Genomic DNA, 26,825 nt, shown 5'->3' on the forward strand with positions numbered 1-26,825 from the left:
GCATCTGATTCACCAGTCAGCCAGTTTAAAGAAATCATTCTCACAGCTCAAGTGGATTGATAGAAAATCTTGAAAATGAAGTTTTCCTCTCCATCTTTCTGTTATTTGCAGATGTGAAGTGGGTACCGAAAACTGGGTGCAATGCAATGATGCTCCTGTAAAAATCTGCAAATATCCAGTGACTGGCTTGTTGGAAGGGCGTTCCTACATTTTCCGAGTGAGGGCCGTCAACAAGGCAGGAATCAGCCGGCCTTCAAGATTCTCTGATGCTGTGGCAGCTCTTGACCCCGTGGACCTGGAGAGGTCACAGAGTAAGAAAAAAGAATTGCCATGTTTCTTCAGGGGAAATTCTAAGTAGACTTATAAAAGAGGAAACTTGCTGCTAAATGAGTGGGGCAGGTTAAATTTTGTTTTTGAGCTGGCCATAAATCAGGCTTGTAGGCAGCTCACTTATGGCTACTTAAAATAAGTGTTATGATTTCAGTGTATGTATGTATGTATGTATGTATGCATGCATGTATGTATGATCATCATCACCATCACCATCCTCCTCCTCCTCCTCCTCCTCCTCCTCTTCCTCTTCCTCCTTATTTTAGCCATTGCCTATCCATTGCAGGATGAAGGCCTTTTCCGCATGTTTCCATGTATGTATGTATTTATGTATACACAGAGAAAGAGAGAGGGAGGGAGGGAGGGAGAGGGAGAAAGGAAGGGAGGGGGGAAAGAGAGAGAGAGGGAGGGAGAGGGAGGAAGGGAGGGAGGGAGGAAGGGTGGGAGGAAGGGAAAGAGAGAGAGAGAGAGAGAGAGAGGGAGGGAGAGAGATATGTGGAGGTCCCATTGTGAACTAGTATGGCTAATAACTTTCAACAGTTGTCCCGCACTCTGTATACAGGTAGTCCTCGACTTACAACCATTTGTTTAGTGACTGTTCAAAGTTACAACATCACTGAAAAAAGTGACTTATGACCATTTTTCACACTTAACGACCATTGCAGCATCTCCATGGTCATGTGATCAAAATTCAGGCATTTGGCAATCGGCCTGTATTTACGACAGTTGCAATGTCTTGAGGGTGATGTGTAACCATCCCAGCTGGCCTCCGACAAGCCATGTCAATGGGTCATTAAGCCAGATTCACTTAATGACCACATGATTCACTTAACAACTGCAGTGACTTGCTTAACAACTGTGCCCCCCAAAAAAAGGTGGTAAAATGGGGCACGATTCACTTAACAGCTACCAGTGGAAATTTTGAGCTCAATTGTAGCCATAAATCGAGGATTACCTGCAGTGGTCCAGCTCTTTGATACGTAAATATGTGTGGAAAAGATTCCACTGACAAATGATATTATGCCTGACACGTGCCTCATTTTTGTCCTGAGCGACAGACGATGAATTTGTTCAGAATAAAAAGGTGATCTTTTAAGGGTTTGTTCACCTTTAGCATCATCTGAATTAACAACCTCAGATGCTAGAACTATCAACATCTAACTTTGCCTAATGTTGCTGATATAAAAACCCATGATAACTGAGAGGCAATCAAAATACTACAAAGAAGATGATTCAATGTAATTTTCAGAAGGCGTTCTATTAGTACAGAAACTTAAATATAAACTATGTTTTTCCCCCCCACTTCAGCTATTCTCATGGAGGGAGGCAGGGATATTATCCTCCATTATGACGACTTTGAAGGTACGTAACTTCTACAGAGGCAAGATAATAGACATACCCACAGTACTTCTGTGGCTGTTACTAAAACTTTCGTCTTCTGGCTGACATTCAAATTTCTTTTTCTGTATAGATTCTTTTCTTTATGCATTTAATATGGAATTAAACATGTGCATCTCTCTTGTTTCCTACATGAGGAATTTAGTTAAGAGAAGAACCCGAGAACTAAGTTAATTCATTTTTGAGTGATTATTGTTTTGAGTATCAGGAAATTCCATTTTTATTTTGTGCATGTAAGCATTCTGCATGTTTGCGTTATCAGGATATCCCGGTATTGCTACTTTAATTTTTCTGGTTTTCCACCAGAATCTTAAGAAGTGCAATTTGTTGAAGTGCTTTAGAGTTTAAAGCACAATAAATCATACCTGCTGATGCAGTTTAAGACCACAGTGTAAATATATTTTAACATTTGTCTTCCCAGAGCAGAAACACCTTTTTTTTTTTTTTTGCTCTTTTGAATATGAAACTTAGAGACCCAGAAAAGTCTAGTGAATCAGCATGGGGCTGATTTTCTTCCAAATTCAAATTGCAATCCAAAATGTATAGGTACAATGTGCTAAAATGCAAAGTGATATTTCTCTCAGTGCCTAGAGAATGGTCGTCGGTGATAATAGTTAAGGCAAATCAAGTCACAAGTTTTATATTTTTTCCCCCTCCTTTTGTGGTGAGCTATTTTGTCTACCAAATATCTTGGGGTTCAGCTTTTGAAGGAAAACAGGTGTGGAGATGCCTACAAGAGCGGCCCCAGTAGTGACAGTATTTAAAAAGTGTTGGGGATTTTCTCTGACTAGGACTAATATTAAACCAACTCAGGCAAGCTGAGCCATTCCAGATGAATCTTAAAGCTCCCATCCTCTCTTTGAACTGCTGATCTTTGATGAGAAATGGAGGACAGCCACAGTTGCTACAGGAAAATGCCAATTCATTCCTGTGCCATATATTACCCCGATTCTCATTGTCATTCCTAAACTAGAAGTAGTTTCTACACCATCCTCCCCCCTCACTTTCTTTTTTTGCCGGTATGATTTTATATTTAATTGCTGTGATCCTTCATGCAAATTTTTTTTCCTTGCTCATTTTTTCAGAGGCAGAAACTCTCGGGCTCCACACTTTGATCAACCTGTCTCCTATTTGCATAAAGCATGAAGACTTTATCAGGGCATTTAGTACCGCACATGAAAGCGATTCAAATATGATCAAAGTAAAACCAAAATCTTAGGAGATTTTTGCAATATTTCCTCTTCCTCCCCCCCCCCTTCAATTTCTTTCTTTTTTTTTTAAAGCCAGCTGTGAAAAATAACTGCTACTCTTCTTGCTTGGCTTTCACAAACTGGAAACAAATTAGCTTTGATAAATCACAAAGCTGATGTAGAGCCCTTAATAGCTGAGCAATGCGCTCTAATGAGATATTTTGGAAAGACAACTTTTTGCATCAGTGCTAGCCTGGGAAATTAATCTGGTGCTGAACAGTTATTGAGTGTATTACTCTTCTAGGTGATGTTAAAATCCCCGGACCTCCCACCAACGTGCATGCTTCAGAAACCAGCAGAACATATGTTGTTCTCAGTTGGGACCCACCTGTTCCTCATGGCAGAAACCCATTATCATATTTCATCGAGAAGGTACTGTGCTTTATAGTGGCATTTGGCTGGAAGGCATTTCAGGACCACATCCTTCTTCATCCAGATTCGGTCACAATTTTGTTCCGTATAGTATCAACCTTGTGAACTCTCAAGCTTCCTTTTTCCAATATGTGTTTAGGATGGGCAGTGATTTATACACATACCCACACCCACACCAGTGGTGGGTTTCAAATTTTTTTACTACTGGTTCTGTGGGCGTGGCTTGGTGGGCGTGGCATGTCTTGGTGGACGTGGGTGTGGCAGGGGAAGCATACTGTAAAATCTCCATTCCCACCCCCCTCCAGGGGAAGGTTACTGCAAAATCCCCATTTCCTCCCAATTGGCTGGAACTTGGGAGGCAGAGAAAAGATGAGGGCAGTGCCAGTCAGAATTTTTACTAGCTGTTCTCTGAACTACTCAAAATTTCTGCTACCAGTTCTAACCTGCTGCAACCCACCTCTGACCCACACCCTGTTTTCCCAAAAATAAGACCTATCCCAAAAATTAGACCTAGCATGTTTTTTACATATGTGCCTAATATAAGCCCTTCCCCCCAAATAAGCCTTCCTTAAGAGCCTGCACAGCTGGCTGTCCGCCCATTCCATCTGGTTGCTCGCGGTGCCATGGCCATGAGGTGAGGTGAGGAAGGGTGGTGGTGGAGCTGCTCCATGAACCCCACACCGGCTTATCTCAGGACCACCACAGCCATGTCATCTCCCCCTGATAACTGCCTCACAGCGGCAGCACTGGCAGCCTAATGTGCAGCAGCAGCCCATGTGGCTGCTGGCCCACTACTTCTGCTTTCTCGCGGCCACAATAGAGCAGAAGGCTGAGCAATGTGTTGATGCTGTGGCCGTGAGGCAGATGTCAGAGCATGGATGGCTTGGCTGCGGGAGCCCTGAGGTAAGCTGATGTGGGGTGCATGGGGCAGCTCCATACACCCCAACTCACCTTGTGGCAATGGCACTGTTGTGTCACTTGGCCCCACCGCGAGCAAGCAAAAGAAGTGGGCATCCACTTCTTACATGGGAAAAAAATAAGACATCCCCTCAAAAAATAAGTCCTAGTGCTTATTTTGGGGCCCAAAAGAAAATAAGACCCAGTCTTATTTCTGGGGAAACATGGGTATTTATATGCGTGGTTGTAGGAAGGTGTGTGTGTGTGTGTGTGTGTGTAGTATTTGTGTTATGTGTTATGTATCTGTACATTTTTGAGAACGGGCAGCAACATTTCATTTTTAACATGTGCCAGTGTGCCCACAGTAAAAAATGACAATAAAGTTGATTTATCTATGTCAAATAATGTGCCCAGTAGCAAAAAGGTAAAAAATATGAACATTAGCAGAATAACAGCATTATTGGAGGTTTTCTAATCCAGGGGTGTCCAAATTTGGCAACTTTAAGACTTGTGGATTTCAACTCCTTGAATTCCTTAGCTAGCCATGCTGGCTGGGGAATTCTGGGAGCTGAAGTCCATAAAGTTGCCAAGTTGGGAGACCCCTATTCTAGTGCAACCCCCTGCTCAAGCAGGAAACCCTATACTATTTCAGTCAAATGGCTGTCCAATCTATTTAAATAGGGATGATTGAAGAGTTCCCAGACAAAAATGGCTTTAGTTACATTATTTAAATGATACTGAAATTGAGGATTGAGGGAAAAGTGCTTTTTTTGTAGTGGGGAACATTGGATAGCTAAGACTTGGGAATAGGCAAGCTGTAGGAGCAGGATAGAGGCTGAAGTAGTTTAGCCTTCTCCAAAAAATCTGGGCATGTGTGGAGCTACCTGAAGCAGATAGTAAAGACTGATACTTGCTCTGATCTTACCATCCCTGAATAGATAAATCTATCTCAGGAAGATAAATCTATCTCAGCATCTACTTCTGTCCTACTATCGCAGCACCATTGATAGTGTCCTGACATACAGCATTCTTGCATGGTATGGGAGCAGCTCTGTAGCAGACAAAAAAGCTCTACAGAGAATCATTAAAACTACCCAGAATATCATCGGACTCCAGCTACCAGCCCTGGACGACATCTTCGAATCTCGCTGTTTGAGAAAGTTGCATTACATTCTCAGAGACTCTTCCCATCCTGCTTAAAATCTTTTTGGACTGTTGCCTTCTGGCAGAAGATACAGAACAATTAAAACTCAGACCACACGTTTTCTGAATAGTTTTTGTCCCAGAGCTATAATTGCACTCAACAATGAATTAAAGGGCCACCATCAGTGAGCTGTTGGACAGTATTACTTGGTCTGTTGGGTGGTTTAGGGGTGGGGAATTGTGGTGGGTGGGAGTGTGTTTGGGGATTGTTATGTGTGCTGGACCTGGTCTTGGGTGTTAAGTGAATTTTGTTGTATGGGTATATTGTATATTATACACATACAATGACAATAAAGTTATTTATTTTATTTATAAAGTAGTGTAACCCCATACACTTAGAAGGGTGCAGATCAGCAGTGGGTTCTACTTACCTTTACTACCGGTTCGCAACGAGATCGCACATGCGCCGAGCTTCTGCGCATGCGCAGATCACCTATGACAACATCCAGGGTGGTGGGCAGAGCCTCCCACCGGTTTTTCTACTGGTTCTTGTGAACCAGTCTGAACCGGGGGCAACCCACCACTGGTACAGATTCAGAAAAGCTCTTTTGATACACCTATCTGGGACAGAGTTCCCATACAGCTTTTATTTCTGGAAAAATATGCTCACAATTAGCCTCGAATGAACTAATGACATCCTCTAGAATAGCGGTCCCCAACCTTTCCAGCTTGGCAGCCTGGTGGGGGTGGGGGATAGAGAAGGGTGTTTCTGTGTGAGTGGCATGCACACATGTGAGTGTATGCAGCTCCATTTGCAGAAACGGCAGGCACATGCATCTGCCACTCACACAAATGGAGCTTCATGTGTGAGCATAAGCACCTACCACTCATGCAAATGGAGATGCGCGTGCACACATGCTCACCCTCCACTTACATGACCCGATTCCAAACAAGCCAAGGAGAGTCCTGCTCTAGAACAATGCCTTGTCAGCTCTGGCCACTATAAAATGTGTGGACTTCAACTTGCAGAAAGCTGGCTGGGAAATTCTGGGGATTGAAGTCCACCTATCTTAAAGTGGCCAAGGTTGAGTATCACTAATCTAGAATAGCTAGGCTAACAAAAATCATATAATGACCAGAATTGAGCAAGACTCACAATATATTTATTTTTCAGATTGCTCTAAATGGTATCAAAATTGTCAGAAATCAAAATCTCTGCTTGAATGAAATCTATTTCAATCTATCTGTATAAAGGGGAGGAGTTTATTGTTTTAACTAATTAAAGTCAAACACAGTCACCAACTAGAGCAAGCAAATCCATGCTCCTCTGTATCATATCTGACAGATTATTTAAGAAAGAGAAGATTGTGTAGCTATTGTTCATTAATTCAAGTACTTTTAATTCAAGTGCTTGGAGGACATTTGCAGCTCTGTACATGCGGTAATGATCTTGTTCTTTTCTTTACAGTCTGTTGTTGGCAGTGGGACTTGGCAGAGGGTCAATGCTGAAGTGCCAGTCCGATCCCCTCGTTATGCGGTATTTGATCTTGCGGAAGGGAAATCCTATGTTTTCCGAGTTTTGTCAGCCAACAAGCATGGGATTAGTGATCCTTCTGAAATAACAGCACCTATTCAAGCAAAAGAGGCCATTGGTGAGGAATGTTCCATGTTGGTTTAGGGCTAGGGTGACTCGGGAACAAATATTTCTCCAGTTATGGAAGTCTGGCTGACCTTGGGCCACTCGCCCACCTTCAGCATTGCTTAATTTTCAGGATTATCATTACAGGGGGAAATTGAAGGAAAATGTTATTTGCAAGGCCAGCTGTAGACATGTTGGCACCCTAGACAAACTCATAAACTGGCTCATCCCCTTTGAGAGCTGAGATGGCGCAATGGTTAGAGTGCTGTACTGCAAGCTACTTTAGCTGACTACTAGCTGCAGTTTGGCAGTTCAAATCTCACCAGGCTCAAGGTTGACTCAGCCTTCCATCCTTCCAAGGTGGGTAAAATGAGGACCCAGATTGTTGGGGGCAATATGCTGACTCTGTAAACCATTTAGAGAGGGCTGTAAAAACACTGTGAAGTAGTATATAAATCTAAGTACTATTGCTATTTGACTCATCCTCCCATTTTGGTAGGAATTTCAAAAAAGTGCCCTCTTGTTCCTTTTTTTTTTCCCTTTGAATTTTTGAGTTTTACGATTTTCAGGTTTGGAAAATGGTTTTATTTTTCTTTTCTCAGACATTTCCACCCTATTGCACAGTAAGTAACAGAATAAGAGTGTGGGAGACCTTGGAGGTCTTCTAATCCAATCCTCAGGTTGAAGCAGGAAACCATTTACCATTTCAGACAAGTGGTTGTTAAAATTACCTCAGTACCCATTTTTGTCTTATGGTAACAATTCTGTGAAATTGTATTTAACCCTCAAGCAGGCACATTGGCTCATGGGGTCTACTACTAATTGGTGGGGGGTTTTTTGCTTTTTTCCAATTGTGATTTTTGGAAGTCTTCACCATTTTTGGTAGTCGCTTTGTTGCTTGTATCCTTACGATTTATATTGATATTGTCTCCTGATTGCTATTTGTACCCTATAACTATCATTAAGTGTTGTACCTTATGATTCTTGATGAACCTATCTTTTCTTTTATGTACACTGAGAGCATATGCACCAAGACAAATTCCTTGTGTGTCCAATCACACTTGGCCAATAAAAAATTCTATTCTATTCTATTCTATTCTATTCTATTCTATTCTATTCTATTCTATTCTATTCTATTCTATTCTATTCTATTCTATTCTATTCTATTCTATTCTATTCTATTCTATTCTATTCTATTCTATTCTATTCTAATTTGGTACCTCTAGGCTGGTGTCTACTCATCCTTAGCTTAGAGCCACCCTGGTTATTTGAAATCTTGGAAGGAAGGCAGCATATAAATCTGTCAAATAAATGCAAATATGCTTAAAACATATGATAGATAGAAAACTCTTGGTGGCCAAGGCCAGACAGCTTGATTGCTTTTGAAGGGAGAAAGAACACATCTGGGCAAGAGAGGGGTATAAAGTGCACAAGACCTAATTTTCCAGCTTCTCTTTAGGTTGAAAAAGTTTGGAGTTTTCCTTTTTTTTTTAAACTCTTAACTTAGCTACTTAAAATGTAGACTTTATATGTTTCCCATTCAAAATGGCTCTAAACTGCCTGATTTTCAGCTATAGCTATCAAGTGGGGTTTCAGAAACCACGAAAATGAGAGTAGGGGTGTATTTCATCCTGAGCGCCCCCCCCCCAGCCTGATGCCTAGTTCTCATATAGAAAAAGAAACAATACTGGGGGGGGGGGGAAGCTCCGTGAGAATTAATTTAGTAATGAACAGCCTTGTGTTTTGCAACATAAAATTGACCGAGAAACTTTGAGATAACTTATCAAGCTCAGAGTAAAAATCATGGCCCTAGTATTTCCTAGGATCTATTGCTTTCCAAAACATACACATTTGACTTGCTTTGAGTTGTGCTATACACCGACGTTTCGCAGGGACTTTGATTAGCGCATTCTTTCTTTGTCAGAGACATGGCCATTGGCACAGTGGGTTTGAGGATTTTAAGCTCCAAATGTGTCTCAGATATCAGCACTTTTGAAACCCAAAGGACTGGTCCAGCTGCCACTGAAATGGGTATCAGTTGTCATGGAGAAGCTCCATCTCCTCCCTGAACTTTCTTGTGTGCAAACAGAGGCAGATCCCAGTGAATGAGGGAGGAGGAATTTTAATGAGATTTTCTCCCCAAGGTCAGCCTTGTGAATTTCTCCAAAGGTCACATTTACATAATGTATATCTTAGAGGGATACTAAACTTATTTTCAACTTGGAAATCCCTAGACCAATTGATAGTTCGGAAACCAAGATCGTTTTTTAAAAATTACATTCCCCCTCTCTTTAGAAATGTTTAGACCAATTCAGGAATCTAGTAATGGGAAGGATAGGTGGATAAAAATGCCAGATCCAGTCTAAACATCTGGATGGAAGTACAACCAACTGTAAAATATTATTATCTTGAATTTGTAGCATGGTGGCATCTTCTAATATTTGCTAGGAAAATCACATGTAGACTTGAGAAAAATTGGTTATATTATTATATTACTTATTTATTTCATTTATTTGACTTATACGCTATCTATCTGGTCTAGAGTGACTCTGGGTGGCTTACAAACATATACCAATGTGTTAATTGTTATGAAGAGAGTAAGTGCCTTTCTTTGTGCTGCAGTGGTACCATCATCCCCTGGATGTGTTGTTGCGACAAGAAACACAAAAACCTCTGTTATTGTGAACTGGGACAAGCCAAAACATGAAGAAGATCTGATCGGCTATTACATTGATTATTCTGTGGCAGGATCAAATCATTGGGAAGCCTGTAACCATAAGCCAATCAAGTATAACAGGTAAAAGCAATATAATGTGTTTAAAGAATTGCTTGCTCTTCCACATGTGCATGTATATATTTTGGTTAATTGCATGGCTGGTGGGGAATTCTGGGAGTTGAAGTTCACTGTACTTAGAAGTCTCTGGAGATTCTCAGTCATCCAGGTCATGGTTGTCCCAAAGGTGCTTTTTCAGGAAGCAATTGGACTTTCTTGCTTTTTCTTTGAAGATGTTTCACTTCTCATCCAAGAAGCTTCTTCAGCTGTGACAGGATGGTGGGGAATGGAAGGATTTATATTCCTTTCAGACAGCTGGTCATTTGAATCCTTTTAGAGGGTCATTGAAGCACTTGGGGATTTATCTGTGTCCTCAGGGTCACCTGAGTAGTGCTCCTGGTTCCTGTAGTCTGCAATTTTTTTCTCTGGAAATCCATTCCTACTCCCACGTCATTCAAAGGGTGTTCATCCCAAATTGTATCGCTAAAAGTCTGTAGAGATTTCCAGTCATCCAGGTCATGGTTTTCCCAAAGGTGCTTTTTCAGGAGGCAACTGGACTTTCTTGTTTTTTCTTTTGAAGATGTTTTGCTTCTCATCCAAGAAGCTTCACAGTTCTTAGAGTTGCCAAGGTTGGACATCTCTGTTCTAGGATGAGGATAATCCAACTATTTAATGGGCCATCATTGGAGAAACCACAAGATAGCTGCGTTCCTATCAAACAGTAGCCAAAATAGGGAACACCTTATCTAACCCTGCACCTATTAACAGCGGTGTCCCCCAAGGCAGCATTTTAGAACCCATACTCTTTATAAGTTATATAAATTATCTTTATGATCATATAAGAAGCAACTGTGTTCTCTTCGCTGATGATGTAAAACTATTCAACAGCACTGACAATGCTGCTACTCTTCAGAATGGTCAAACAATTGGCAACTCCAAATCTCAACCAACAAATGCTCTGTCTTACACATTGGCAGAAAAAATCAGAACACAAAATACAAGCTGGGTGGATACGACCTAACAGATAACTCTCACTCTGTCAAAGACCTTGGAGTACTCATCTCAAATAATCAAAGTGCCAGAGCTCACTTTAACAGTGAGCATTAGCATTTAATATTGCTAAAAAAGCATTAAGAGTTGTTAACCTAATCTTGTGTAGCTTATTCTCCGGTAATATTGAACTGCAAATTAGGGCAAATTAGGGCATACAAAACTTTTGTCAGACCAATTCTTGAATACAGCTCATCTGGAACCCACACTGCATATCAGACAATAATATAATCAAACGAGTCCAGAGATATTTCACGAGAAAAGTCCTCCACTCATCTGCTCACAACAAAATACCTTATGCTACCAGACTTAAAATTTTGGGCTTAGACAACTTAGAACTTTGCTGTCTTTGGTCTGACCTAAGTATAGTACATAAAATCATCTGCTTCAATGTCCTACCAGCCAAAGAATACTTCAGTTTCAACCAAAACAATACAAGAGCACACAATAGATACAACTCATGGTAAACCGATCCAAACTAGACTGCAGAAAATATGACTTCAGTAACAGAGTTGTCAACTCCTGGAATGCACTACCTGACTCTGTAGTTTCTCCTCCAAACCCCCAAAACTTTAACCTTAGACTGTCCACTGTAGACCTCACCCCATTCCTAAGAGGTCTGTAAGGGGCATGCATAAGTGCAGCAGCGTGCCTACTGTCCCTGTCCTAATGTTTTCTTTTATTCGTATCCATTTCATGTATTTATAATTATGTTTACACTTGTACCTGTCATAAAATACATGCTTGACAAAATACAATTAAAAAAATGAATTAATAAATAAACAAATAAAACAGCAGAGAACATAGCAGGAGGGCTGCTTAGAAAAGTGACTGGCTGCTGGTGGGAGGGAGTTTCCAGCTTTGCAGCCAATCAGAGCTGGGCCTCTTACTGGAATGGAATGACATGTTGAAGTTCATCTCCACACCAGGGGTTTCAAACTCGCGGTGTCACGTTGTCATCATGTGACGTATCATGACTTTTTCCCCCTTCGCTAAACTGGGGTTGGGCGTGCATGATGCACCCGGCCCACGGGCTGTGAGTTTGACACCGCTGATCTACACTAAAGGTTTTAAGACAGCTCAGGTGGGAAAACAGTGAATTACATTGAATTAAAGCTGGAAAACAAAGGCATTTGCAATGGTGTAGGAGTGGCAGAATGTCCCCACAAAGTGGTGGCCTGTTTTTGTTGTGCCCATACCCACAACACAATAGGCCAAGCAGAAAGTGTGGATCTGTCTTCTGTCCCAAAGACAGAAATAAAGCAATCTTCTCTGAAAAAAACAAATACAGTTTCTCTGAACCGTCCATTGTCTGTGTAAGTAGGAACCTGATCAACAGTCTGCAAAAATCCCATTGGGCATATCGGTATGGACAACCTGTTCAGGCCTCCTGTCTTAAAAGCAGTGTGGACAAGTTTCTAGATTCATAGTTTTCCACCTCGCTGCTGTTTTGGACAGATAAATTGTTTGTTGCATGGATAGGGTAAGCCTTTTCATTTTGTAACAGTCCAAGCAGATGCCTTTAAAATTAAGCAGCAATAGCAGCTCACCTCCTTGTTTCTTCAGGTTCACCATGCATGGCCTGACAACAGGAGAGAAATATACCTTCCGTGTGAAAGCAGCAAACGCAGTGGGGATGAGTGAAAATTCGCAGGAATCTGACCCCATCACAGTACAGGCGGCCCTCAGTAAGTGGGACTTGGTCAAGCGTATGTTTTGAAAGATTAAGGAGGAGTCTGATCCATTAGAAGTTGTTTCTCCATAGTAACACCATAGTAATCTCAGCAGTAGTAACCAGTAGCAGCAGCCATTATGGGTAGTAGACTTACAGCCATTCATTTAGTGACCGTTTGAAGTTACAATGGCACTGAAAACAGTGACTTATGCCCATTTTTCACACTTACGACCATCACAGCATCTTCATGGTCACATGATCAAAATTTTGGGTGCTTGGCAATTGGGATGTATTTATGATGGTTGCAGAGTCCTGGGGTCATGGGACTCACCTTTTGTGATCTTCCCAGTCAGTTTCCGTATATAAATCTGAAGTAAAAAAAAAAAAAAGTAAAGTTTATGTGGGAAACCAGATTTGCTTAACAACAATATAATTCAATAAACAATTGCAACGATTAACCAAATAACTGTGACAGAAAGGTCGTGCAATGGGACAAAACTCATTTAGCAACTGCCTTGCTTAGCAACAGAAATGTTGGGCTCAATTGTGGTCGTAAGTCGAGGACTACCCGTACTCTCAAAATGTACACTTTTCCCCATCTTGATGCCTCCATGCATTGCTAGCATGGGGACTTTTCACATAATTGTAAGCTTTCACATGATGAGTCATTGTTACACGAAATTGTGTGTACCTGCTATGGGGAAAAGGCTTGGATTATAAAAGGAGACAAATATAAAAGAATAATATGTAAATTGAAGTTGGAGAAAATAGCCTTATTTTGGTATCTAAGACTTCAAGGTGAATTATTTTGGCAAACAAAGTCATAGACACAGAAGAAAGAAAATATTGTTCAGAGAAAGGCAGAAGTAATATTTTGGTTACTTAACTTCTAATATACTTAGAGTTAAAAATGCCGTTCTATAGATTTATTATGGACAATCCCCATTGATTATCAAGGGTCTTACCTCTTAGAAAACATGCATTGTAAATGCAATATTTTCTTAGAAAAGTCAGTCCATAAATTCATCATAATGTAATCAAAGTATAAAAGAAAACAGTGTGATGTTATTGTTTTGTATGTGAACTATTCAGAAGTTTGCTTGACTTTTATAGCTTGTCCGTCCTACCCTTATGGTATCACCCTTCTCAACTGCGATGGCCAATCCATGACCATTGGCTGGAAGCTTCCAAGATACAGTGGTGGATCAAATATTCTGGGCTATTATATGGACAAACGGGAGGCAAAACACCACAACTGGCATGAAGTCAACTCTTCCCTTGTTAAAGAGAGGATTTACAAGGTCTGTATTGTTGCATGCTCTAAATACTTGCAGTCAATATTGCTTGATTTTGCCAATTTCATATCAGCTGTGATGAGCCGATCCAGACCAGATTCCATAATATAGACTAAGCAGTAACTTATTTTGGTGTATCTTTCACACTATAATTTTTAAAAACATATTTAACAATATTATTTTTTCTTATCTAAGTACAAATCAGTATAAACTATATTAATGAGCATACCATACACATAGAAATAATATTATTACAATAATGGCTGTTCATGTGCATACAAACACACACATATTATAAGAAAAAAAATAAAATGTTCAATACTTATTTCTTTGCTTATTGATTTGTCTGATTCTATTCTATTCTATTCTGTTCTGTTCTGTTCTGTTCTGTTCTGTTCTGTTCTGTTCCCGTTCTTTCATTCAATGGTATCAGTTCCTGTTGCAACTAATGGATCGATACTGGTTTGATCTGAACAAAGTAGACACTTTGCTTGCGGGAAAATGCAAGGAAGAAAAAAAAAAACTATAGAAAGTTAACATAATGCAATTTAATTCCTGCCTGATTTGAAACTAAATGATAATTATACATCCTTTGATGACCCAGATTATCAAAATTGTCTCTCGTGTATCAACCTTCCAAATTAGCAACCTCTCATTGAAAGCTTGGGTCATCTCAGTGTAATATAAAGCAATTTTAGGTTATCATCTACAAATGCTCATGATGCCAAAAGCTATCTAATCCATTAAGGCAGGGGTCCCCAACTTCCAGTCCATGGATTGGCACTGGTCTGTGGCATGGCAGAAACTGGACCATGCAAACAAATGAAGTCCCATCCACGGGATGCAGGCAGCACGTGAAACCAGGCCCCGTCTGGAGAGAAAAATCTCTCTCTATGGAACTGGTCCCTGGTACCCAAAAAGTTGGGGGCAACACAGGTCGCGTTTCCATTATTACTTTTGAGTTGCAATCAATCTTCCCTTTTAGGATTTGATCATATTTGTAATTATTTGTATTTCCTTTTTTTTTTTTTTAAATCTTGTTTATTCAGTTTTGCAGAAGTCAAGTCCAAGTGAAATAAACCAGGGGTCTCCAACCTTGGCAACTTTAAGCTTTGCTGGCTGAGGAATTCTGGGAGTTGAAGTCCACAAGTCTTAAAGTTGCCAAGGTTGGAGACCCCTGAAATAAACAGTTCTTAATTGGTTTGCTCTTATTATGAGGTCATATGGTTATTACCTACATTAATTTTGGATTTTTTTTTTGTAACGCTCATTTTTTTGTAAAGGTAGAGGATTTGCACGAAAATGCATACTATGAATTCAAAATCGCCGCTGCAAATATTACTGGCATAGGGAAATCATCTGACCCCAGCGAGCTTTTCAAATGTGAGGCTTGGACCATGCCAGAACCAGGTAAGTAAATTGAATATGAAAATAATTAACAACTTGAAAATTGATTAGTGTTCAAGCATTTTTGTATCTTAGTAATAATCTAAGATGTTTTGTTTTTTAACCATACTTCCTATGTGTCCCATAGCTAAGAGTATGCACAAGTTTTCAGGATTCTGAAACTTAGAAGACAGAGGAAGATACATCTGGTTTAGCATCTATACAACCAAGGAAGTTGCTTTTGAGGAGCAGCCTTTATGTTCCAAGCAGGGGTGTCTGTGAGGTGGGAATGGGGAATTAAGAAGTTAAGATGGCAGTTATGACTGCATAACACAGAACATAGAAACATAGCATTCTTTATTGGCCAAGTGTGATTGGACACACAAGGAATTTGTCTTTGGTACATATGCTCTCAGTGTACATAAAAAGAAAATATACGTTTGTTAAGAATCATAAGGTACAACACTTAATGATAGTCATAGGATACAAATAAGCAATCAAATCATACTAGGAAACTATCAATATAAATAGTAAGGATACAGCAACAAGTTACAGTCATACAGTCATTAATGGGAGGAGATGGGTGATAGGAATGATGGAGAAGATTAATAGTACTGCAGACTTAGTAAATAGTTTGACAGTGTTGAGGGAATTATTTGTTTAGCAGAGTGATGGCGTTCGGGAAAAAAACTGTTCTTGTGTCTAGCTGTTCTGGTGTGCAGTTGTTCTATAGCGTCGTTTTGAGAATAGGATTTGAAATAGTTTATGTCCAGGATGTGAGGGGTCTGTAAATATTTTTACAGCCCTCTTTTTGACTCCTGCAGTATACAGGTCCTCAATGGAAGGCAGGTTGGTAGCAATTGTTTTTTCTGCAGTTCTAATTAATTATCCTCTGAAGTCTGTGTCTGTCTTGTTGGGTTGCGGAACCAAATGAGACATAATTGAAACTTTGCCTCTTTTTTACATGTATCACATACATTAAAGAGGGGAGGAGTTCATCCATAGGGTTACACCTGTCTTCTTGACTTCTCTAACCTTCCACCCACAAATGCCCCTGGTTCCAAGTTTGCTTTGAATTGTCTCAGAACCTTCCTTCCTTCCTTCCTTCCTTCCTTCCTTCCTTCCTTCCTTCCTTCCTTCCTTCCTTCCTTCCTTCCTTCCTTCCTTCCTTCCTGTTTCTCAAAACCCTATCTTTATTCTGCCTTTACCTTCCCAAAGTCAGTGAGTCAGTTCTTGAAACCCCAAACACACTTGGCTTTCAAGTATGAGAAACAGGAGCAGGCACAAAAGAAATGTTTGTATCAAGATTCAAAACACCAAAGGAACATGGGACATATAGGTGTTGAAGGGAAAAACTATCCTCAGTTTCTGCTTTGTTTTAAAAGGTTGAAAGTAAAATTTAGATAATTTCCAAGTTTAACCCAAGTTAACTTTGGATTGCTTGTTTGTCTCTATAATTAAGCAAAGTACACATCAATTGATGCTTAATGTTTGCTTGTTTTGTTTTGGGGAAATATGCCTTCAGGCTCAAGTTTTTGATCTAAAATGAATGAAGCTGTCAAGAAAACAACAATTCTCATGCTGATAGAGAAGGAATTGTTGTTTACCTCCCAGAATCCTTTCTCTCACCTTCTACTATAGATTATTGCCTTTGTACATGTTTGCAAGGTGTCTGTTGAATTTCAAGCAGTCCCTTTGTCTACAATGGATGCATCTGGAACAGAGAAAATGTTTGGTTTATATACAGCCTGCTTTGTCCTGCATTATTTGAATAAAAGGGATTGAATAATGAAATAGGGAGATTGGCACAAATCTGTTCTTGTTCTTTTAATAGGATGCTATTTTCATGCTGAGATATAAATATTAATATGGAGAGCTGGCTGCAGTGGCATTACTAGGTTTGCAACCAGAGAGACTCAAAAGATGGTGCCAGGTTCTTCCTTCCTTTTATTTTATTTATTTTATTTTTATTTATTTTTATATGCTGCCCTTCTCCGGAGACTCAGGGCAGCTTACAATGCGTTAAGCAATAGCCTTCATACTTTTGTATATTTTATACAAAGTCAGCTTATTGCCCCCACAAATCGGATCCTCATTTTACCCACCTTAGAAAGGATGGAAGGCTGAGTCGACCTTGAGCCTGGTGAGAATTGAACTCGCAGTAATTGCAGGCAGCTGGATGTTAAATGCTGCCTTAGTAGGAGGCATTAGCCTCCTACACCACTCAGGCTCCTGTAAGGGCCCTTATGTTAATGGCCTTTCTACCAATCCGATATCAGCCTTGCATGTGGTGTTCCAACAACATTGTTCTTCCATCTTGGCAGTGACACAGCTCACAGTGCAGAACTTCCACATAGCAGTTTGTGAAGCTGGAGCTCCAAGGCTTTGGCAACAGGAAAGTTTCCCATTTGCTGGGACTCTGGTCTTATCTTGTCTTCTGCTACATGAGCTGGAGTTTTTAAGATGGATAGTACAGGCAACCCTGTCAGTGTCTTCAAAGTCATTCACCTTCCTTCCTTCCTTCCTTCCTTCCTTCCTTCCTTCCTTCCTTCCTTCCTTCCTTCCTTCCTTCCTTCCTTCCGAGAATAACAGAGTAACAGAGTTGGAAGGTTCCTTGGAGGTCTTCTAATCCAACCCCCTGCTCAAACAAGAAATCCTGTAACATTTCAGGACAAACGGCTGTTCAATCTCTTCTAACTCTAACATCTCTGCATAGAAATGATTTGAAAAAATACTGGAATAGCTGTACCACTCCTTTTGTAATTTACAACAAGACCACCTTTAGTTGTCTGCACTATTAACCCAGGATACAATCAAATTATGACATAAAACAAACAAGATTATATAGTTGTGGAAATAATGATGGGTAGTGCAAGACCATTTCTGCAAAATGTATATATAAGATCTAAAAGATCATACAATGCCCTATAAAATTATTTTTGGAGAAAAGAGGCCTTGTTGTTTTTGTTTTTGTTTTTTTAATGGTGTCCTAATATGTAAAGTACTCTCTTCTTAGATTTGGGCATTATAACAGTTAATTAACATGAATTAACATGAATTATTTAATTGATGTTAAACTGAAGTTAAGCATTAGCCATTTGTCCAAAGTAAGAAACTGCTTCTATGATTTGATGGGAGATTTAGATCTAGATCATCCATTAAGAAACTCCACAGATCTTGAGTTGTGATATGAGTTTCTTGTAAACAAATTATGGGTCAATATATGGGTCAAACTGAAATTGTAATAAAAAGGAGATCATATATCCTACGTACCCAATGAGCTCTACAATATTAGAGCCACATGAACAGATTTCAAGCTTCTGCATATTTTAATTTGAATCTACTGATTGGGGCCTAGTGAAAAAGTCTCAAGTTAGGATTAAATAATTTTTTAATACACTGGAGTTTTTCAGAATACCATTCTTTTATGCAAAAATCAGTTTTGTCATTTCAGCAACATTGTGGAGGTGATGGAGGGTGGTAAATATGGCACATTTTGTGGCTTGGATTGCTAAACCAAAGGCTGGCATTCAGATGCTCAGAGGCACCATTTTCCTACAGACAATTTCCTTTGGTAGCCAGCAGACTTCTGTTCCTAGTTGGCTTTAAAATTTTTTTAAATAAGATGCGCTATCCTTTATCTGTTTAGGTCCTCCCTATGATCTTACATTTTGTGAGATTAGAAATACCTCCCTTGTAATATTCTGGAAAGCTCCTATTTATATTGGGAACAGCCCTGTTACTGGATATTTTGTTGACTACAAAGAGGAAGAAGGGGAAAACTGGACCACTTTCAATGAGAAACCAACACCGCACCATTACTTAAAGGTAAAAAAATGTTCTCTTGGCTGTATTTTTGATTTAATTTTGTAATTTCACCAGAAATAAGTATGTCGTCAACAATTTACTTGTTTTGGTTGGGCTAGTTTGAGCTCCAGGGTTTAGTGATTTTGATCTAAACAACAGATTTCCTGACATTTCATCAAAATTGTGCTTAGTAAATTCAGAAACAAGATGGTCTGCTATGATCTCAGGCAGTTGAACAGGGACTGACTGGGGTCCTGTCTTTATAACTTTGATTGGTCTTCGGCTGAGCTACTTTCCAATTGGTGCAGATTGGTGAAGGCTCATCTCTTCTCTATTGATTCTTTCTTTGTGCCCAATTCTGATTGGTCAGTTTGATAGTCTTGGTTCCTGACTGGTCCTTTGTTCGTCCTTTGTTTGTGATTACTTCTGATTGGTCAAGTTTCCTGATTTTTTTTCCTTTGTACATGCTGGGTTGAATCCTTGTCCAGGAAGGTTTCTGATTTGTGTAGCACAGGGGTCCCCAACCCCTAGTGCTACACAATGCATGTAAAGCGGCACACATGTGTGCTCATGAAATCATCCCCTTTCCCAGGGTGGGCATCAAAAATTTTAGCAAGGGGTTCTTTGCCTGGTTGCTGGGTGGGCGTGGCCATGGTGGGTGTGGCCTAGTTGGCCTCCCCAGGCTCTGGAGGTTTTCTTCAAGCCTCCAGGAGGTCAAAAACAGTCTCCCAAGGCTCCGGAGGCCCTCTGGAAGCCAATGGGCCTGTTTATGGCCTTCCCAAACTTCCAGTAGGCCTGTTTTTTGCCCTCCCTGAGCCTCCGTGCATGCCCTGATCTTACCTGCATCCAAAACGGGCTGTGTGGGGACTCCTGGGAGGGGCAGGATGGGGTGGGCAGGGCCATCCAGGAGTGGGATTTGGGGGTTCTCCAAACTGCATAGAATCTTAGCTAGAGGTTCACCCAAACCCCTGTGAACCCCCAGCAGCCCACCCCTGCCCTTCCCCCCTGTCACTGCCACCAGAGCTGCCTCCACCAGTCTGCCAAGCCGGAAAGGTTAGAGGCCACTGATATAACAGACCATCTTGCTATGGAAGAGGCCAGACACAGTTCCTAGTGAAACATCAGGAAATCTGCAGTCCAGACCACGGTCAGTAAACCTTTGAAACTCAACACTGTCCAACAGATACAGCCCATGTCAACTGACTTTTTTCTTTGTTATTTTTTGAACAATAAATTTAACTACCAGCTATTCGTTATTTCTCCTTCATTACTATAACTCTCCTAACCCTTTGTTAATCAGCGTTGTGTTTGCTTTTTCTTGTTACAATTTCTTTTTTATGCGTAAGATAAAGGAAGAGAAGATTTTGGATTTCCAAGTTTGCAAAAATGCATTTGGCGGAGAGAATCTGTCAGGCCCCAAACCAGGAAAGACATGTGGTGATTTTTCCAAGCAGATTCCTTTACTGTTCCACACCTATAGACAGAATCTTGTCAAATTGAACATCATCTATCTGCAGCTAGCATATACTCTGAGAATTATTAGGGAGGGGCTGTCTTCACCCTCTTTCTCTCACATATAACATATGGACATCTTACTCCCCTCCCTCCTGGGAATCTACCTCCTCACTACATTCCATTACAGTATCAGAAGAAACTTCCACTATTTCTTAAGTTTCATTGACTACTTACGTGTCCTATTAAATCTTCCTTGTGTATCTTCTTTCAGATCACAGAGCTACATGAAGGCAAATACTACGTGTTTCGAGTTCGCCCAGTGAACAATGCTGGCATAGGGAAGCCGTCTGATATTTCTGAAGCTGTCCTTGTACAGGCTAAGCCTGGTAAGAAATAGGATCTTTTATCCTAAAATGTAGAGCTCACGCTGTCAGATTTGTTTTCTCCTAAAGCAGAGTTTTTAAAATCTTTCATTCTTTTCAAACCATTTAAAGTTTCAAACATTGGTAGGCTGATATCAAAATTGACCAGAACCACATTCTCACCCAGATGTTCCCACAGCCAAATATAGTAGAAGCACCATGGAAAAGACCAAAAATATGACCACTGGCCATGGAGTATCCAAAATTGAGGAATATTCCAGAAAACACAGAGCTGCTACCCAAAATTTATCACCTAAAACATGGCTGAATATGCAAGGATTAAGAAATCCAAAACATGGTATTCAAAAGTCTCCATCTCCCCTTCAGCTTTTATTGTAACCTCAAGTTCCTTCTGTTTCAGCTTATCAAGAGATTTGTGGATTCATTTCAAAGAACAAAATTACCCATTCCCCCCCTTCAAATTTGTCACAGGGCACATTATGACAGGGAATTTGCTGGGTATTCAGAAGTATGAGGAGCCATAGCAAGATGCAGAAATCCATACTGTGTAGCATCAATAATCTCTTCAACCAATACAGAAGATGAGATGATGGGTCACTCGATGTGGCAGTAGGTTAAGCGTGCTGGTAACTATGGCAGGCACTGAGGATAACAAGTCTAGGAGTATTGCATGGATACCGAATCAAGCAATATCATCGTTGATCTCTGCCTGCCTCTGGCATTTGATTCTGTGAATATGCTGGATGAAGTATTACCAGCTTCAGCAACTCTGTTTTTTATTTTTCTGTAAAGAATTCTAAAATTAAATTGCCTTTCTTTTTTGATATGTAAATTCTATAAATTCTTTCAGGTTGCAGCAGGAATGTGAAACAATTAAGGGAAAGTTTGGTCTAATTAAAGCCAATAAGGCCTTAATGGACTCAGATTTGGGGAGAACGAACAATGTTTATATTTTGAACTACAATCCTATTTTATAGATACAAAAGAGATCAGTGCTGGTGTGGATGAGGAAGGCAATATTTACCTTGGGTTTGACTGCAAAGAAATTACAGATGCTTCTCATTTTGCCTGGAGCAAATTTTATGAAGAGATAGATGATTCCGATAAATTTAATATTGAAACCATTGGAGATCAGTAAGTTTGTAAACTCCTTTATGAATGTTTTTAAAAGTATGGATCATTTTAGCAAAATACTAATTTTGTTTTTTTGTTTTTAAATTAAAAACATATATTTCAGCTCTAAACTCTATTTTAAAAAACCTGACAAAGATGATTTGGGAACTTACTCCGTTGCTGTTAGTGATACTGATGGGGTCTCATCTAGTTTCATTATGGACGAAGAAGGTAAAAACAAAATTCATATTTTCTTCTTAAACTGCACATTTGAGTAAAGCTGTCATCTGCATTTTCTTGTTTCTTTGCCTGAAAGGATTTGATACTTCTTTAAAAGAAAAAAAAAACTATTTACAAAATAAATAGTCTGTGGAATTGGCATTTTTGCTTTATAAATATGCATTGATATTTTACAATCGAAGTCTTCCATAGGATTTCCTTGTTACAACCACAAAGTTTTAAAGGATTATTCCTTCAAGACATTACTGTATTCAAAGCCAACCTTTACCAACTTTTGTATCTCATAGGGCCGTGATGGTGAACCTATGGCACGCATGCCGGAATTGGCACGCAGAGCCATCTTTCTGGGCACGCGAGCTGTTGCCCAACTCACCTGCAGATGCGCATGTGCGCATGCTCCAGCTAGTGTTTGGGCCTCTGGTGTGCATGAGTGCAATTCAGGGGACCCAGCTGGTCTTTGGAGCTCTCCTGCACATGCCTGTGTGTTTGCGCATACGCATGAGAGTACTTGTGCACAGAGCGTGCATGCATAGATGGCATTCACGTACATGCATTGCGCACGTGAAAACCGTGTGCATGCACAGATGGTGTGATTGCACATGCAGCGCACAGGGGGAGCCGTGTTAAACCTGCACGCATGCGCAAATAGTGAGATTGCGCATGCAGCACACGGGGGAGCTGCGTGTTAGCGCGGATAACATGCATGCGTGGGAAGCACACGAAGTGCGTACCTGTTCAGCACTCGGTGAGTAAAAGGTTTGCCACCACTGTCATAGGGAGTAATATCTCTGTTTCTATAGATGAGTAAAACTTTTAAATGGGCTGGCTTGCTTCTAATAAAGATAGAAATGAGAGCAAAACTTTTGTGCGTTTCACTAGTTAATTTTGTCTTTTCTTTGTCATTTGAAAATTGGCAGACCCTGCAATTACTTCCATTTCCCGAGACTTTATTAGCAATTCTAATACGTTAAGTCTAGCTAATCCTGATCTCCAGTGCTTTGCACAATTTTTGTGAGAGCTTACTGACAGTTACTACATACTAAAAAAAAAAAACTTTTTGTTTCCACCAGATTTCATGTTTTTGCTGAAATGAGACCCCCTTTTTAAAATGATACGCTATGGAATTATGTTGGCAGATAAAACAAGATATAGATAACATTACCTCATAATATTTTACCTCATATTTACATTTTAGTGAATTTCTTTATAATTAAAATGTGGGTCATTATTTTTAAACTCTTGTGTTGCCTTTGACTATTATGATAAGCTATGATTTAGCACGAGAATGAGTCTACATTTCTTGGATTATTGTATTTTTCTCACTTTTTATTGGAGCTGTAAGAAGTTCAAAAATTCTTGCTTTGTTATTTGAGCTATAGCCAGCATCAGTTATAACTGCTTTAATAACCGAGTTTTGAAAGCAATGGTTGAATGGTAATTTGTTTCCATTAGACCATAATTAAAATTAAGCATTCGGTGGTTGGATGATACAACTAAAATGAAGCCGTAATGGTAGTGCTTCTTCAGGTTTTATCCAAGGGGAAGGCATGGGCTGGCTACACACAGGGGGTGCAGCTAAGCTTGATTCTATCACAAGATAGTTTATCATCAAGGTTTGATCCCTTCATAGGATGGTGTGTCATGATATCAGAATCCAAATTTTGCCTCCTATCTCCTGTTTTTCAAGACTTGAATTTTCAGACTTGTGTTCCTTTATTGAGCTAAAGTTTCTTGGTATTGCATGGACTTGTACATTTTTTTAAAACTAATGTTTAGTTTGCCGACCAACATATATTAAAACAATAGGTTAAAGTTTGCTCTTCATTTCAGAGCTTGAACGTTTGATGACACTAAGCCGTGAAATCAAGAATCCAAGTAAGTAGGAGGCTTGAATCTAATGTGCAGTCCCTGAAGTAATGCATTTGTACATGGTGATTGAAGTAAAGCAATAAAAACCTTTTTGGTAGAACAGCTTGCTTATCCTTCTATTAATTAAATGCAAATATTAGTTTTTGTTTAAAGGAGATCTTCTTCACTCTTGCAAATGTATTTGGATGAATGGAGTCAGATGGAATATATCTAATATTTGCTGGATTATGTATTTAAGAGCTGTAAATGGCGCAATAAATGCAGCTGAAGTTTGTGTCATGCAGAACTTTCCTTAATACATACCTGTGATTCAGATAGAAGAGAATATTTGTAGCTCAGGGTTGAACTGTGGAGTCCTTGGTGCTCTTTAAGCTTGGTTGTTTTTCTTGCAGACGTGCCATTACTCAACTAGGTAACATCATGATGATGATCATCAATGATGATGTTACATAGTAATGAAATGTCTGCAGGAATACCACCAGGCTCAGAGAGCACCAAAGACCCCACAAACCTGTGAAAATATATTAGAAAAGGTATAAAGCTTTCATTGTATTTCTATTGTGTATTGATTAAGATTTTTAGAGGCACCAAGCTACTGGCACTTATGTTTTGGATAGGTCTTCAAGGAGTTGCTTCATATATGCTGTTTTCTTCCAGCTGTTCCTTTGAAGTCTGAATTAGCCTATGAGATTTTGGACAAAGGAGAAGTGCGTTTCTGGATTCAGGCTGAGAGCCTTTCACCTGAGGCCACCTATCGATTTATAATCAATGATAGTGAAGTTTCCAATAGTGATGTAAGTATAGAATTTGGATGATATGAAGCAAACCTGTGATGAAATCACAGAGTCAGGCATTGACCACTCTGTTACTGAAGTCATATTTTCTGCAATCAAGTTTGGAGCCGTTTACCTTAAGTGTGTATCTATTGTGTGCTCATGTACTATTGCGATTGAGGCTGAAGTAGTCATTGACAGGTAGGACGTTGTAACACAGTGGTTCTCAACCTGTGGGTCGGGACCCCTTTGGGGGTCGAACAACCCTTTCACAGGGGTCGCGTAAGACCATCGGAAAACACATATTTTCAATGGTCTTAGGAATAATTTTATGGTTGGGGGTCACCACAACATGAGGAACTGTATTAAAGGGTCGCGGCATTAGGAAGCTTGAGACCCACTGTTGTAACAGATAATTTTGTGTACTATGCTTAGGTCAGACTGAAGGTGGCGTAGTTCTAAGTTGTCTAAGCCCAAAATTTCAAGCCTGGTGGCATAAGGTATTCTGTTGTGAGCAGAGGAGTGGAGTACTCTTCTTGTGAAATATATCTGGACTCGCTCAATTGTATTAAAGTGCGGGTTCCAGTCAGATGAGCTGTATTCAAGAACTGGTCTAGCAAAGGTTTTATATGCTTTAGTTTGCAATACAATATTACCGGAGAGAAAGCTTTGCAATATTACCCAAGAAGAAACTTGGGAGAAGTAGTCCAATTCAGTCATGAAAGAATGCAATATTTTATATATAGCAACAACATTATAACTGAACAAAAAAACCCCCATACTTTTAAAAAAGGCAATCACATATTAAGATGTTTTAAATGGCAGCATTAAAAAAAAAATCCTCTTACAACCACAATTGAACCTAACATTTCCATTCCATTCCATTCCAATGCCTGGCATTAAATGTACAAATAGTAGTGGTCTTAGTAGCACCAATACACTTAAAAATGCACATACATTTTCCCCCTTTTCTTCACAGAAGAGGTTTTATAATGCTAGTTACATGAAAAGCTTTTTAAGTCTCATGAAATATCCTTCCATTTCATTTCACTGTTATATTACAGTATATAGAGGCAGATCTAAACAAGAAACATTCTGCATTAGGAAATCGTAACTTGCTTACTTTTCATACCCTTAGTGGTGTCCTAATCCTGACTGACAGTAATGGTTGATTTTTGTTGTTGCATTTCCAGTGTGAATAAACTCTATAATTTCTCCCTTCTTTTCTAACTTCTGTATTTTTTGCAATGCTACAAAAGCTTTGGCATCAGAGCCACTGCTTTTATTTTTCAGAGTACCGTACATTATTTTAACCTCTTCAATTAACACACCATAAGGAGACGTTTGCGTCTGGAGATTAATTATATTTCTTTTGGTAGAAATTCACGTATAAGCTTGTATTTATGGCTGCCATAAAACCATTGAATTTCATCTTACTGCATAATGGCTGTGATCAAAAACCTAATTCTTTGCAGGTAGTCCTCATTTTATGACCAGAATTTCCATCATAAGCCACTGTGTTCATAAATCACGTTGGACCCAATTTTATGACAATTTTTGCAGTGGTCATTGAGCAAATCACTTGTTAAGCAAATCACACGGCTGTTAAGCAAATCCAGCTTCCCGCTGGTGGCAACCCATGATTATGTGATTGCAGGAGGTTGCGATTGGTTGTAAATGCAAGCTGGTTGCCAATGCCCAAATTGCAGTCACATGACCACAGGGATGGTGTGACAGTTCTTAGTGCAAGTATAGGACATAAGTTACTTTTTCCAAGGTTTTTGAACTATTGTTAAATGAACAGTGGTAAGTTGTGGACACTGTATCCTACAGATAGCTCCTAATACCTTTAGATTAAAAATACGGTTTTCTTCTTGCCATTGGACCAAATAGATACTTTTCAGCAAGATTCTAAGTGGAACACATTTCTTTTGCTTTGTTCTGTCCCCGTATCACACACACACACACCCACAGACG

General features: G+C 39.7%; 1 protein-coding gene across 1 annotated transcript in view; it reads left to right on the plus strand.

Annotated features, from left to right (window-relative positions):
- MYOM2 (myomesin 2) overlaps positions 1-26,825 on the plus strand; it is a 94,210-nt gene that overhangs the window by 40,513 nt on the left and 26,872 nt on the right. The window contains exons 13-26 of the mRNA XM_060689260.2: positions 112-311; positions 1,639-1,692; positions 3,223-3,350; positions 6,859-7,042; positions 9,652-9,826; positions 12,419-12,540; positions 13,641-13,828; positions 15,106-15,232; positions 18,858-19,036; positions 20,742-20,856; positions 21,831-21,987; positions 22,091-22,197; positions 24,037-24,081; positions 24,733-24,869. Of these exons, the coding sequence (XP_060545243.2) occupies positions 112-311; positions 1,639-1,692; positions 3,223-3,350; positions 6,859-7,042; positions 9,652-9,826; positions 12,419-12,540; positions 13,641-13,828; positions 15,106-15,232; positions 18,858-19,036; positions 20,742-20,856; positions 21,831-21,987; positions 22,091-22,197; positions 24,037-24,081; positions 24,733-24,869 (1,918 nt within the window). The remainder of the gene's footprint in view (positions 1-111; positions 312-1,638; positions 1,693-3,222; positions 3,351-6,858; positions 7,043-9,651; positions 9,827-12,418; positions 12,541-13,640; positions 13,829-15,105; positions 15,233-18,857; positions 19,037-20,741; positions 20,857-21,830; positions 21,988-22,090; positions 22,198-24,036; positions 24,082-24,732; positions 24,870-26,825) is intronic.

This window comes from Pantherophis guttatus, chromosome 1 (assembly GCF_059756535.1).
Source record: "Pantherophis guttatus breed Tessera chromosome 1, ASM5975653v1, whole genome shotgun sequence".
In the NCBI taxonomy this organism is placed as follows: Eukaryota; Metazoa; Chordata; class Lepidosauria; order Squamata; family Colubridae; genus Pantherophis; species Pantherophis guttatus.